General features: G+C 48.8%; 1 protein-coding gene across 2 annotated transcripts in view; it reads right to left on the bottom strand.

Annotated features, from left to right (window-relative positions):
* The window catches only part of LOC147463155 (uncharacterized), a 145,055-nt gene that overhangs the window by 6,261 nt on the left and 126,068 nt on the right, over positions 1 to 12,726 (bottom strand). For both annotated transcript variants that reach the window (XM_086487493.1, XM_086487485.1), the window contains exons 14-20: positions 2,656 to 2,698; positions 2,488 to 2,579; positions 2,190 to 2,238; positions 1,942 to 2,012; positions 1,735 to 1,860; positions 1,552 to 1,637; positions 1,293 to 1,338 (exon numbers count right to left, since the gene is read on the bottom strand). In XM_086487493.1, coding sequence (XP_086343619.1) covers positions 1,293 to 1,338; positions 1,552 to 1,637; positions 1,735 to 1,860; positions 1,942 to 2,012; positions 2,190 to 2,238; positions 2,488 to 2,579; positions 2,656 to 2,698 — 513 coding nt within the window. The remainder of the gene's footprint in view (positions 1 to 1,292; positions 1,339 to 1,551; positions 1,638 to 1,734; positions 1,861 to 1,941; positions 2,013 to 2,189; positions 2,239 to 2,487; positions 2,580 to 2,655; positions 2,699 to 12,726) is intronic.

The raw sequence follows: 12,726 nt of genomic DNA, 5'->3' as shown, positions 1-12,726 counted from the left end.
AGCATTGAGAGGCTAGAGCTTGTAGCTTGTAAGTTGTGTTGAGAACAAGGTGGAGGAGTTGCTTAAATAGATTATAGAAAGAGGAAGAGCATGGGAGAGGGAGAGCATGGCAATGGGCATTGGTACATGCCACATGGTTGCAAACATGCTCCAAAACTGCTCCCTAAATGCCCACTAACGTTCACTGTCACCGTTCAAAACTGCGGCCAACGGTCATAAAAGGCTACATATTTCGACCGAACGGAACGTACTAAACGTATTGAACGGAACGGGTCCGACCGAACGGTACTAGACGTCCCGTACGTCGAACGAAAACTACCCTGTGTGGGATCAAACCACCTCCTCTTGCTGCAGTGTCTAGGTAGGATGAGACGTCCCGTACGTCGAACGAAAACTACCCTGTGTGGGATCAAACCACCTCCTCTTGCTGCAGTGTCTAGGTAGGATGAGAGTCCCCCCCCCCCCCCCCCCCCCCCCCCCCCCACAACCAAGTAGCTATAGGTGACAAGAGGAGTGAGTCTCTCTGTCTCTGCATCTCAAGTAGGATGCGGCCAAGCTCCCAAGTCCATCTCCTCTTGGAGTGTAGGCTGTCCTAAGCACAAAGTGGCAAACCGACTCCATATGCTCTCATAAACTCTATACCTACAAGCACAGTGCTCCTTACTCTCCATCTCCTTTGCATGCAGCTTGCAAATAAGCTGTCCCATTGCCCCTCAGGCACAATGTGGCATGTATATGTCCATGTATCCTGGCTTTAGTATGAACCCCTCCTTGACAATGGTCATGAACTGATCTTTGTAATACTACTTCTTTGGAAGAGGTTGTATATGTGGTGCAATCTGTGTTCTTTTTGCTTTCATACGGGTAAGGAACTTTCAAACCACGAATGTGAATCTACACAGACAGAAACTCAGAATATAAATAGTGGAATACCTTCCACCCATGGGATACTGGATTGATTTTTAAAGTCTCAAATGTCTCTAACCTGCAACATCTAAACATAGTAAAGTCTCAAACGCCTCTAGCCTACAACTATTATAAGGTTTCCACTGGATAGGATAACTAACAGCAATAGTGTCGAGGGTGGGATTCTAAATAAAAGTTGATCCCATATTCATTACTGGAACCAAAAAAAAAAGTCCAGAATGAGCATTAAGCTTAAATTGCAAGATTAACTAACAAAGCACATCCACTTCAAGAATTACCACTTGCATGCAGAGACTGGAATTGCAGTTAAACTTGAATTTAAATGTTGACAACAAACAAACCATACTCAGCTACAATTTACATACCGCTTTGATGAATTCTCTCATAGTCAAGACCAGCAAATCTCTCGTGCTGCATAAATCAAGACAAATGTGAGCAAAAAGCTCATGCTTAAGCATGCCTAGCATTTTCAAGTGGATATGAGGCTCAACCAATGATCTTTTATACAGCTTACTCATACTCGATAGGCTCAGCAAGAATTTTTGTGAAGACAGCAATGAATGATTGAACAAAACAAACTTTTGAGTTTATATTGGGTTCAAATCAAATTCATCTTTTGCATACCGGTTATCAAGGCAATCTAATAAATGCATGGCTCCAGTGTTGTTTATGATTGCACACTGAGAATCCTTTCCTACTTTGATTTCCACCTGCCAATCATATCACAAAAGCCCGTTAGCTTAAAAATTCAAGTATAATTCAATTCTATACAACTCTATGGTAAAACTTTTTGCATTTCATGCTTACAGCTGATTCCGATGCATATCTCTCGCTTCCTACTACTCTCTTGCCATTCAGTTTTTTAAGCTCATAAATAGAGCGCTTCAACGATAGAAGTGCGGGCTCAAATGAAACTTCTTGGGAATTCTCAATCTGCATGCGGTACCCTGTTCAATGAGCAAACACAATCTGCAGTAACGATACATAAAACATTGAGAGTTTTTGGAAGCTAACCCCAAGCCTGACTTCAAAATTGGCTTGTCCACTCTCAAGATACTCAATTATCTGGTCCCGCATTTCTTGGTCTGTAACAAAAAAGGGCAACAGCGAATTAGTTTTGCATAACCTATAAAGAGATACTCCTCAACAGCAGAGAACCCTAAGAGCAGGAAAAAGATAAACACAATCGATCTGCTTTATACTGCTCAATGACCTGTGTTGATTGTCTTTCTAGAACTTATAGCTAAGAGGAAAATCTTTACCGATGGTTATTCGATTATGGTCGTTTACAAAGACTTGAACCATTTCACCCTGCACATCATTTTCCAATCAGCACCCACAGAAGAGCTTCAAAAATACAGTGCATTTCTATGATTAAAAAAGAGACAACACAATGTTTTCCAAATGAGCAAGTTGAAGACTGGGCAAAGATCTATTCATTTTCTCAGCTTCAAGACAGTCGCAAGTTGGCCCACTGTGTTGTATACAGATTTGCAATGCTTCCTTATTCATTTTTGCAAGCTCTGACGTTAATGAGCCACAAATAAATTCCCAACTAACCTTCCTATTCCTGTCATCCATGGGAGTGCACTCTAGTGACAGACGGGTATCAACATCATCAGCAGTGATGGTATACTCCGGTTGTGCGGCTCCTGTGACGAGTCATCTTGTTCTTAGCTGATGTTCTCAACAAACCAAATCCTTTTCGTGAAATGATTCAAAAATTACCTGGAATATGGAAAAAGCTCCCATCTCGATGATGCCGTACCCACTATCAAACCAGACCCAAATAGTGTGTAAGTCACAAGGTAGTTCACTTCCAAATGGTGAAGTTTTTAAAAAATCATATAAAAGGCTACGTGACATGAGTTCAGGTGAGTACAAAACTGTGTGTGTGTGTGTGTGTGTGTGAGGGGGGCGCCGGGGGGGGCGGGGGTGGGGGGAGTCAGTAATGATCTCTATACTGCCGAATGAAAATCCTACTGTCGTTCCTGGGCTGTAGACAGAGCCCACCCGCTGATCTGCACCAGCCCTCGCGCTTGCATTCACCCAAGCCCCGCCATCGAGTTCCCCTCAGCCTGCTGCACAACCCTCGCCTCAACCACCCATGCAACCCTCGCCTCAACCACAGTCTCATCTCGGTTCGCTCACCCCACCCAGCTGCACTCGCTCAGCCCACCACTGCCTGCGCATACCCACAATCTCTCTGCTTTATCGTGCGTGTGCTCCCCTCCATTATGCTGTGTTGCCCGTCCACTTCAAAAGTTGCAGCTGCCACTGCTGCTTGCGGTGGTCAAGCAGTTCTAGCCCTCCCCATCCCACTCACGCAGCCGTGTGTTGTACTTGTTCAGCCCCCTTGAGCTGTTGCAGCCCTGTTTGTTGCCGCAGCTTGAACATTCACCAACACCGCCTTACGGCAGTGATCAGCATCCACAGCCACACTCTCAGATAGCAGGCAGGTGGTCTTGCAAAGCAGTTCATCTCTCCTCTCTTTTGGAGCTTGGTTGTACGTACGATAGCGCTGAGAACGATCTAGGTTGCCTTACATAGCTGGCTGGAGCCACTTTAATTGGTAGTGACATCTTTTTACTATGTCAATACCCCTTTGTCAGAGTGTGCAGCGGAAGGTGAGAGAAATGAAATGAAATGTTATATTAACGTCTTCACAAGGCCAGAATGACCTATGAGACCAGAAAGTTACAATGTGGTGGATCTGATACAAAGTCACAGTAGCAAAAATGACAAAATAAAATGACAGAATAAAATGCTATGGAATCTGAAACAGCTAGGTGTGATCTAAGCAGATAGTTGGGATAGCTAAATCACAGATCACAAAAGATCCAGCTAGGTGGGATAGCTAAATCACAGATCAAAAAGATCCAGCATTGGTCGCTAGCGGATTTCATCAATCTCCTCCATGGTCAATAGCCTGACCGGGCGTCATGCATGTTGGGCCAAAGTGATCCGAATCCTCTGATGCAACCTCCGTCGATGCTGTGTAGTCCTCCGCAGTCGTGGGCGTCTGGATCTCCCTAGCTCGGTCGCTCGGTCGATCAGTGTGCCTTTGGTGTGAGGCGGCGAGCTCTCCTGTAGTAGTAGCTCCTCCGGGTGTCGAGTGTCTGCTCTAAAGAAGTCTGTGATCCGTCTCTGAGATTGGCTGGCCTCTCCTCTCATCAGGCTCTCTCTGTGTCTGCGCAGCTCGAGCAAAAACAGACCCAAGCATCTCTGATCCTCGTACCGCATGACTCTGGAGAGTGGTCCGAAACCCTCTCTGAACAAGCAGTGGAAGCGGCCGCGTATCTCGTAGTAGACGGGGCAGTGGCGTGTGTAGTGCAACTCTGTCTCAGGCTCCAGGTCACATACGAGGCATGTCCTGGCCTCTGCTGGTACTCTGCTGTATCTGCCAGTCTCGATCCGCAGTTGGTGTGAAGACGTGGGTATCTAGCCAATAGCACGCCGTATCCCATGAGACAAGTGGGTGTCCATGTATCTATGTCTCGTCACAAAACCGTCCTCCGTAAGCTGGAGAAGATGGTCTCTGTAGAAAGCCATCTTCGTGCCCAGCTCCTGTGCTGGCTGTATCCATGTCCTCTTGATGTCTTGCTGAGTCAGGTCCTGGCGGATGAGCCTGGTGATTTCGGACCGTGTGAGAGTCAGAGAGGGGGCAGTGTGTCTATGCTGAACCCATGCGCCTGAAACCATGATGTCATCTCCCCATACCAGCATGCTGTATCTCCCTGCATGGCTAACTCTTGAGAGGACTCAAGTGCAAGGCGGACATATCTGTTTCTAGGAAGTTCCCAAATGCGGTGTATGAAGGAGACAGATCTGGTGAGCGCCTCAACCACTAGCGGGGGGAGCTGGCTCTGCTCGTATAATGGCACGTGGTACTGAAGCCTTGGCTCTAATGATCCGTGAGATCATAGAGACTAGTGGCTTCTCCATGTCCCCCCATCCATCACTACGACCTGTCCTCCCATGATGGTCCAATGAAGGTGCCCAAATCTCAGCTCCATAGAGCAATGCAGAAGCCACCAAGGTGTCAAAGAGCCAGAGCTTCGTCCGAGGCTCCTGAAACTGAACATGTGAACACATCCTCTCCAATCTACCCAATGCTGCATGGGCTCTGGTCAATCTAGTCTCTGCTGCTCTTCTCAATGAAAATGCTGGTCCACTAAAAACCACTCCAAGGTAGGTGTAAGCATCTGTACACTCCACTGTCTCCTGGCCGTATGTGAATGCGGGCGCTGACCTCCTGATCCACTGTGGGGTCGTATTAAATACCATGACCTTGGTTTTACCAAGGTTGACAGGCAAACCACTTTCATGGGCAAAGCTATGCAAAGCATCCAAGTGACGTTGCATCCCCTCTAGAGAGTCGGAGATCAACCCAATATCATCAGCATATAACAATAGTGGGATCCATGTTCCTGCCAGTTGTGCACCTCTATCACCATCTCTCTCAATGTAGACAGAAACCTCATCCACATACATACCAAACAGAGTAGGAGAGAGCGGGCAACCCTGCTTCAACCCAATAGTGGAATGAACCTCTGTAGATAGGCCCTCTGAGGTGCGTACATGCCCCACTACTGACCTGTACAATGCCATGACCCCCCAAATGAGCTCTGTGGGTACCCCCATCTCCTGTAATTTGCGCATCAATCTAGCTCTAGGTACGGTGTCAAATGCTTTCCGGAAGTCCACAAAGCTGCAATAGATCCGTCTCCCATGTGATCTACCCTCCTCGATGATGGCTCTGAGTGTCAAGATATGGTCAAGAGTAGAAAAACCTCTCCTGAATCCTGCCTGCCCGGCTGCGCGTATCCCTTCCTTCTCTACCCATCTACTCAATTGCTTCTCAAGAATGGATGCGTACAACCGTGCCAATGTGTGTCCGATCATGATAGTACAATAATTCCCAGGCTCCATAGGGTCTCCTAACTTGAAGATAGGTACAATAGTAGATAGGCTCCAAGTATCAGGCAAGCCCTCACACATAACACGGTTAAACATAACTGCTAGGAGCTCTACTAGTAGATCTCTGGCATGCATGAAGTGCTCAGCCACTAAGCCATCATGATCATATGCTCTCCCAGTCCTCATCTTGTCAATGGCCTTCCTCACCATCTCAGCGGTGAAAAAAGCACATGTATGGGGGCATAGATCGGGGGGGTTCGGGAAGGGGCGGCTGTCCAAGAACCGTGTACAGAGATGACGCATACTGGCCCCAAGCCTCTGTGGAGGTAATGGCAGGGGGAGGGGAGTGCTCATGAAAGAGCCGCCATGCCTCACGTGAGTCCTCACTCAAGAATAGCTGGTATAGATCCTGCTCTAGGCGAGCCAAAAATATCCTCTTCTTTCGCCGCACTAGGCGTCGGAAGTCAATCTGTGATTGTCTGTGAGTGATGTCCCCCAAAAGCACCTCTCTCTGAACTCTAGCTCTCGTCTCTCGGCATTCCTCGTCATACGAGCTGTTCTGGGGCATGCTCCCAAAATGACGTCTCTGATCAGGTTGTGTGTGTGGGTATGCCTCTGTTGCTGCATCATGTAACGTCTACGTCAGTATAGTAGTAAGCTCCTCCAAAGGTCACCCTGGCTCTTCTGTACACAAGCGTCTGTAGATCCCATCTATGTATACACAGTCCGTCTCCCGCGTGAAGGTGTAGCGAGTAGGAGATGCTGCATGTGGCCTGTGTGCTACACTAAACTCGAAAGAGATCGTCAGCGACACAAGAACATGGTCCACTGCCACACCAATAGGTCTGGGTCCAACTGTGAGTGAAACCTGCCACGAGCGGGCCTACCACGCATGTTTTCCTCCTTGCTCAGCGGGCAAAGTAGCCTTGCCTCCTCGGGCTATAATTCTCCTCCTTGCGAAGTGGGCAAAGCTTCCCTGCCTCCTCAAGATGCAGGTGCTTGCGCTCCCATGAAAGGGTAGAAAGAAAGCCTTCGCACCTTCCGTTGCTTGCTCGCATGTGGATTGCCTCAGAAGATGCAAAATTTGCAGGTTGCTCTCTCTCTCTCTCTCTCTCTCTCTCTCTCTCTCTCTCTCTCTCTCTCTCTCTCTCTCTCTCTCTCTCTCTCTCTCTCTCTCTCTCTCTCTCTCTGTAGACGTTAATATATCATTTCATTTCATTTCATTTATATTTCTCTCTCTCTCTCTCTCTCTCTCTCTCTCTCTCTCTCTCTCTCTCTCTCTCTCTCTCTCTCTCTCTCTCTCTCTCTCTCTCTCTCTCTCTCTCTCTCTCTCTCTCTCTCTCTCTCTCTCTCTCTCTCTCTCTCTCTCTCACACACACCCACACACACACACAACTAGCTCCTCCGCACCCCCTTCTTGCTATTGAGCACCTTCCCCTCCTTGCTCGCAGGTGGACTGCCTTAGAAGGCGATAAATTTGCAGGTTTCGGCCGCTTTGATGGAGGTAGAGAGGCAGCAAATGTTATTGATGTTGAGGGCACGCAATACGAAGCCCACCATACATGGATTGGGATTCCGTTCTGGATGCATCAGGGTTTGAGAAAGACTTCACTCGGACTAGTCAGGATGTGCCGACACTGCTGTCATTCCCAGGTGATGCAGCTCTATATGGAAACAATTCTAGAAAGTTGTTCAATCTCGCAGTCGCCTCCCACACACACAACTAGCTCCTTCGCATCCCCTTCTCAGAGCCCACATGGGTGCCAGTTTCTTGCCGCTGGCTATCAACACTCGGCTTTTTTGGCATCCCCAACAAGCAAGGTAGTGCTATTGAGGTATAGCAACCGAAGAGTTACACAATTGACGTTCATTAATTCTTTTGTAAGAGAGAGAAAGAGACAATGACACAAGAGAGAGAGAGAGAGAGAGAGAGAGAGAGAGAGAAATGAAATGAAATGAAATGAAATGTTATATTAATGTCTTCCAAAGGCCAAAGTGACCTATGAGACCAGAAAGGTACAATGTGGTGGATCTGATACAAAGTAAGAGTAACAAGATGACAAAATAAAATACTATGGAATCCTAAACTACTAGGAGTGAACTAAGCAGCTAGCTGGGATAGCTAGATCACAAGAGATCCAGCATCGGTCGTTGGCGAATCTCATCAATCTCCTCCATGGTAAGTAGTCTGACCGAGCGTCGTGCATGTCGGGCCAAAGTGATCCGAATCCTCTGATGCAGCCTCCGTCGATGCTGTGTAGTCCTCCGCAGTCGTAGGCGTCTAGACCTCCCCAACTCGGACCCTCGGTCGATCAGTGTGCCTCTGGTGTGAGGCGACGAGCTTTGCTGTGGTAGTAGCTCCTCTCGGTGTCCAATGTCTGCTCTAAAGAAGTCTGTGATCTGTCTCTGAGACTGGCTAGCCTCTCCACTCATCAAGCTCTCTCAGTGTCTGCGCAGCTCGAGCAGAAACAAACCTAGGCATCTCTGATCCTCATACCGCATGCCTCTGGAGAGTGGTCCAAAGCCCTCTCTGAACAAGCAATGGAAGCGGCCTCGTATCTCGTAGTACACGGGGCAGTGGCATGTGTAGTGCAACTCTGTCTCAGGCTCGATGTCACACAAGGGGCATGTCCTGGCCTCTGCTGGTATTCTGCTATATCTCCTAGTCTCAATCCGCTGCTGGTGTGAAGATGTGCGTATCTGGCCAATAGCACATCGTATCCCATGAGACAAGTGGGTGTCCATGTATCTGGGCCTCGTCACAAAACCATCCTCCGTAAGCTCGAGAAGATGCTCTCTGTAGAAAGCCGTCTTCGTGCCCAGCTTCTATGCTGGCTGTATCCATGTCCTCCTAGTGTCTAACTGAGTCAAGTCTTAGCGGATGAGCTGGTGATCTCGGACTGTGTAAGAGTCAGAGAGGGTGCATCCAGTGAGTACTGGAAGGGAGGTAATCTGTCTATGCTGAACCCATGCGCCTAAAACCATGATGTCATCTCCCAATACCAGCATGTTGTATCTCCCTGCATGGCTAACTGTCGAGAGGACTCAAGTGCAAGACGGACATATCTGTCTCTGGGAAGTTCCCACATGTGGTGTATGAAGGAGACAAATCTAGTGAGCACCTCAACCACTAGTGGAGGAGCCGCTAGCTCTGCTCGGACAATAGCACGTGGTACTGAAGCCTTAGCTCTAATGATCATAGAGACCAGAGGCTTCTCCATGTCTCCCCATCCATCAGTGCGGCCTGTCCTCCCGTGATGATCCAATGAAGGTCCCCAAATCTCAGCTCCCTAGAGCAATGCAGACGCCACCAAAGTGTAAAAGAGCCAGAGCTTCGTCCGAGGCTCCTGAAACTAAACCTGTGAACACATCCTTTCCAATCTACCCACTGCTACATGGGCTCTGGTCAATCTAGTCTCTGCTGCCCTCCTCAATGAAAATGCTGGCCCACTAAAAACCACTCCAAGGTAAGTGTAAGCATCTGTAAATGGGGGAATATGTGATCAAAACAGGTCTAAAGTGGAAAATGTGCTGAACAACCCTAAGTGTGCCTCAGATCCCTGTCCAGCAAGTGTACGGGTGGCCAACCCACAACCAAGGGCCAGTGCATGTGATGTGTGTGAAGCATGTAGACAGTGTGCGAAGCATCTGGAGATGAAGAAAATCTAACACCCCCCCTTGACAACAGATGCAGAGAAGCTGTCGAGGAGAATGCAACACGCCTGGTAAATCTGGGGAAGATGTAAATCCGGGGAGAAAAGGATGAGAAGCGCCAGCCAAACAACACGATAATCCGTACAGCACCAATGTGATGATGACCAAGGGTGAGAAAACTCCAATCAAGTCGCACAAGAAAGCTGATGGAGTGGCAAGCTACCGAATAAGTCGTTGAAGAGGATTTAGGAAGTAACCTAAGATGAGCGTCCAATAGCCCATCGGTGATGATCACCACTAGGATGGAGGGACCCAAGGTAGCAGTAGGAGACAAGACATAGGGACCCCCCTTGAAGAGGAGCACTCTGACCAAAAGGAGAGGAAACTGCCGAGGTGGGAAACCGGTAGCATATCCAAGTCAAAGAAGCTCTAGCAGAAGAGGGAGGAAGAGCAGGAAGAAGAGGCTCAATGGGGAAGGCATCGTCCACCATAGTAGACAAGATACAGGATAAGCAATCCATCCATGTAGAGACCGTAGTATTTGCAATCTTCCAAGAGAGGAGTTGTCTCAAGGGTATATATGAGTTGCAATATGATCTGCCATTTCATGGTACACACACAATATCAGACAAAAGAGTCGGAGGAGATCTTGGGGAAAGTCAACCTGTGGGAGCACATCCCATAGTTACCAGGAACGGGATTTCGGGATGGGGAACGGGGAACGGCAACGGGCATGAAACGCCATTCCCTGTTATGGATACTCACGTTTCAAACACGGAACAGGGATTCGGAACGGAAAGTTGGAATGGGGACGGGGAACGGAGACTTGAAAATGACCATTCCCTGTTTCTATGGCACATCCACCACCGGGATCTGGACAAAATATCCAAGAGAGTCTGCAAGTGCAAGTCGTGAAGACACGCGACATAGGAGAACTCCCCCCTGGGCAGGCAATGGAATGTGGTGAGGTAAAGGACGGCTGAAAGGATGCATTGGGAAGAATGACCGGTGTTGTAGAAGTCATAGCCTCGGAGTAGATCAGCAAAGCAAGGATCGTCCAAGAGGTCTTCACTGTGTAAGTAGTACATAGGTACATCCAAACTGCAAGTGGAGGAGCCACAGAACCAAGTAGAAGCAAGGAAGAGGCTCTACCAAGTAGAGGCAAGGCAAAAGAGCCACCATGAGGCAGTGTGCCAGTAGAGACCCTACAGGCATCCAGATGCCAAAGGATACTCACATCTAGGAGAACACGTCCAAAAGAAGTGTCTGATGTGCCAAGAGGCACGGGTCTATCGTACAGAGAACCAATGAAGGAGGTGGATAGCGCAATCCCAAATAGAGAGAGAACAATCGAGGGAGAGGGAGGGGGGATTACTAAGGAAGAAGTACATAAGTACCTGTACCAATCCAATCCCCTGGATCTTCCCGAGGGCAAGAGAGCCTTGAGGAGGGAAGATCTGCAATGTCAAGGGAGATCCATCCGTTGTGCCAGAACCTATATCTGAGTCCACGGCTCAATGTCGAAGGAGGAAGGAGCAAAGCTGAAATGCGATCTGAAAACACGCCATGAAAGCGCCACACAGGTGCGGGTAGGGGGTAAAGACATGTGAATCAGGAAGGGTAACTGAAGGGAACCTGATGAGGCAAAGGGGAAGGTGTTGTCCATGCCAGAAAACGCAGCAAAGGGGGCTGGAATGCTGCTGTAAACAGAGCATTGAGCCATCCTCAGAGTGTCGGGGGACACCAGGTGCTGAAGGTTGGGACACGAGGACAGGTGGGGCACAAACTCCCGGCTGAAAATCAGGGAAAACAGTCCCGAATCTGAATGTGGAAGGTCCAAGAAGAATGGTACCATGCAGCAATGATGATCTTCAAGTGGCAAAGAAGACAGAACTCAGGCTGGGAAGAAGAAGGCCAAAAAGCTGAGCATGTACCAAATCTGAAAAACACTGGTGAGTATGTGCCTCCCTTCTACAAAACGCTAGACAGCAAGCCCAAAAACGCTAGGCATAAAGGAGGACCCCTCTGCTGCAAAAACGCATGCCAGCCAAAAACGCAAGGCAAGAAAAAACGCTAGCAGAGTAGAGGGTGGAGGAGGAGGTGCTGGTGGAGGGGAGGAGGTTGGCGATCGAAAGGGAAGCAAAAACGCTGGCAGCCCACAAAAACGCAGCCTAGAAGGGAAAACGCTGGTGGGGTAGCAGCTTCTCGAGAAAGAGAGAGAAAGAGAGAGGCGTACCAGCCTGCGTCTCAGCCTGCCCGCGCGCACCTGTCTAAGTCTCAGCCTGCGCGCGCAACGCTGCGCGCAACTGCGCGACCCTTCCTGCGTGAACCTGCAGCGTTGCTGCCGCGTAACCCTGCATCCTGCACCTCGCGCTCTGCTGCCTGCAGCCCCGCCAGAAGCTCATCCCTTGGATGGCCCAGCTGCCTCCAAGAAGATGCGCACTTAGTCAGATGCTTTACCACTTCTTCCATGCAGACTATGGATTTACATGTAGTTTCTTGGAATACTAATGGTTTACAGACTTCTCGGGTAAGAGGTTCACGCAAGATTTTACTTCGCAAAGATTTACATGCTCATGTAGTAGGCACTGTGCATATATTACTAGTACAGGAGCATAAGATCGCCACTCCCTTTGGTAATCTCATGCCCTCGGGTGCTCACACTTTTTGGGAGCCTGCTCTAGGCATTCATGGACAGAGTTGCGGTGTATGCATTTCAATGGGGTCACGATACTTGGCATCAGTTCAGCAGCATGGCACACTTGTCGTTGGCAGAGCAGTCTATGTTTCTATCCGGATTCGGGACTCTACCATTGGCTTTATGTCAATATATGCACCCACTACTCCTCGGGAGAGAGCTTCTTTTTGGTCCTCCTTGGTTGCTGCTCTCCCTGCTGTGGACTCTTGGGTTGTTGGAGGCGACTTCAACAACGTCGAGAGCGACTCTAATTGGCGATCGCTCACTCCTCCAGTTCTATCATCCATTTCTCCAGATGAGCAGCGAGCGGGATCGATTTCTTCTAGCTATTCAAGGTGTTGACGCCTGGCACATACCCTCTTTTGGTCACCACCCTGCTACACTCCATTACTCGTAGGGGTTTCAGAGACAGCAGGGAAAATTATTAGAGCGACTGGATCGTTTTTACATTGGCCCTTGGGCAGCAACTCTAGGTGGATTTACTACTATTTGGCGAGGGACCAGCCTCTCAGATCATTTTCCCATCT

This window comes from Adiantum capillus-veneris, chromosome 2 (genome assembly GCF_014529385.1).
Source record: "Adiantum capillus-veneris isolate H3 chromosome 2, ASM1452938v2, whole genome shotgun sequence".
In the NCBI taxonomy this organism is placed as follows: domain Eukaryota; kingdom Viridiplantae; phylum Streptophyta; class Polypodiopsida; order Polypodiales; family Pteridaceae; genus Adiantum; species Adiantum capillus-veneris.
Note: the sequence above shows the minus strand (reverse complement) of the source record. Positions and strands in the feature narration are given on the sequence as shown.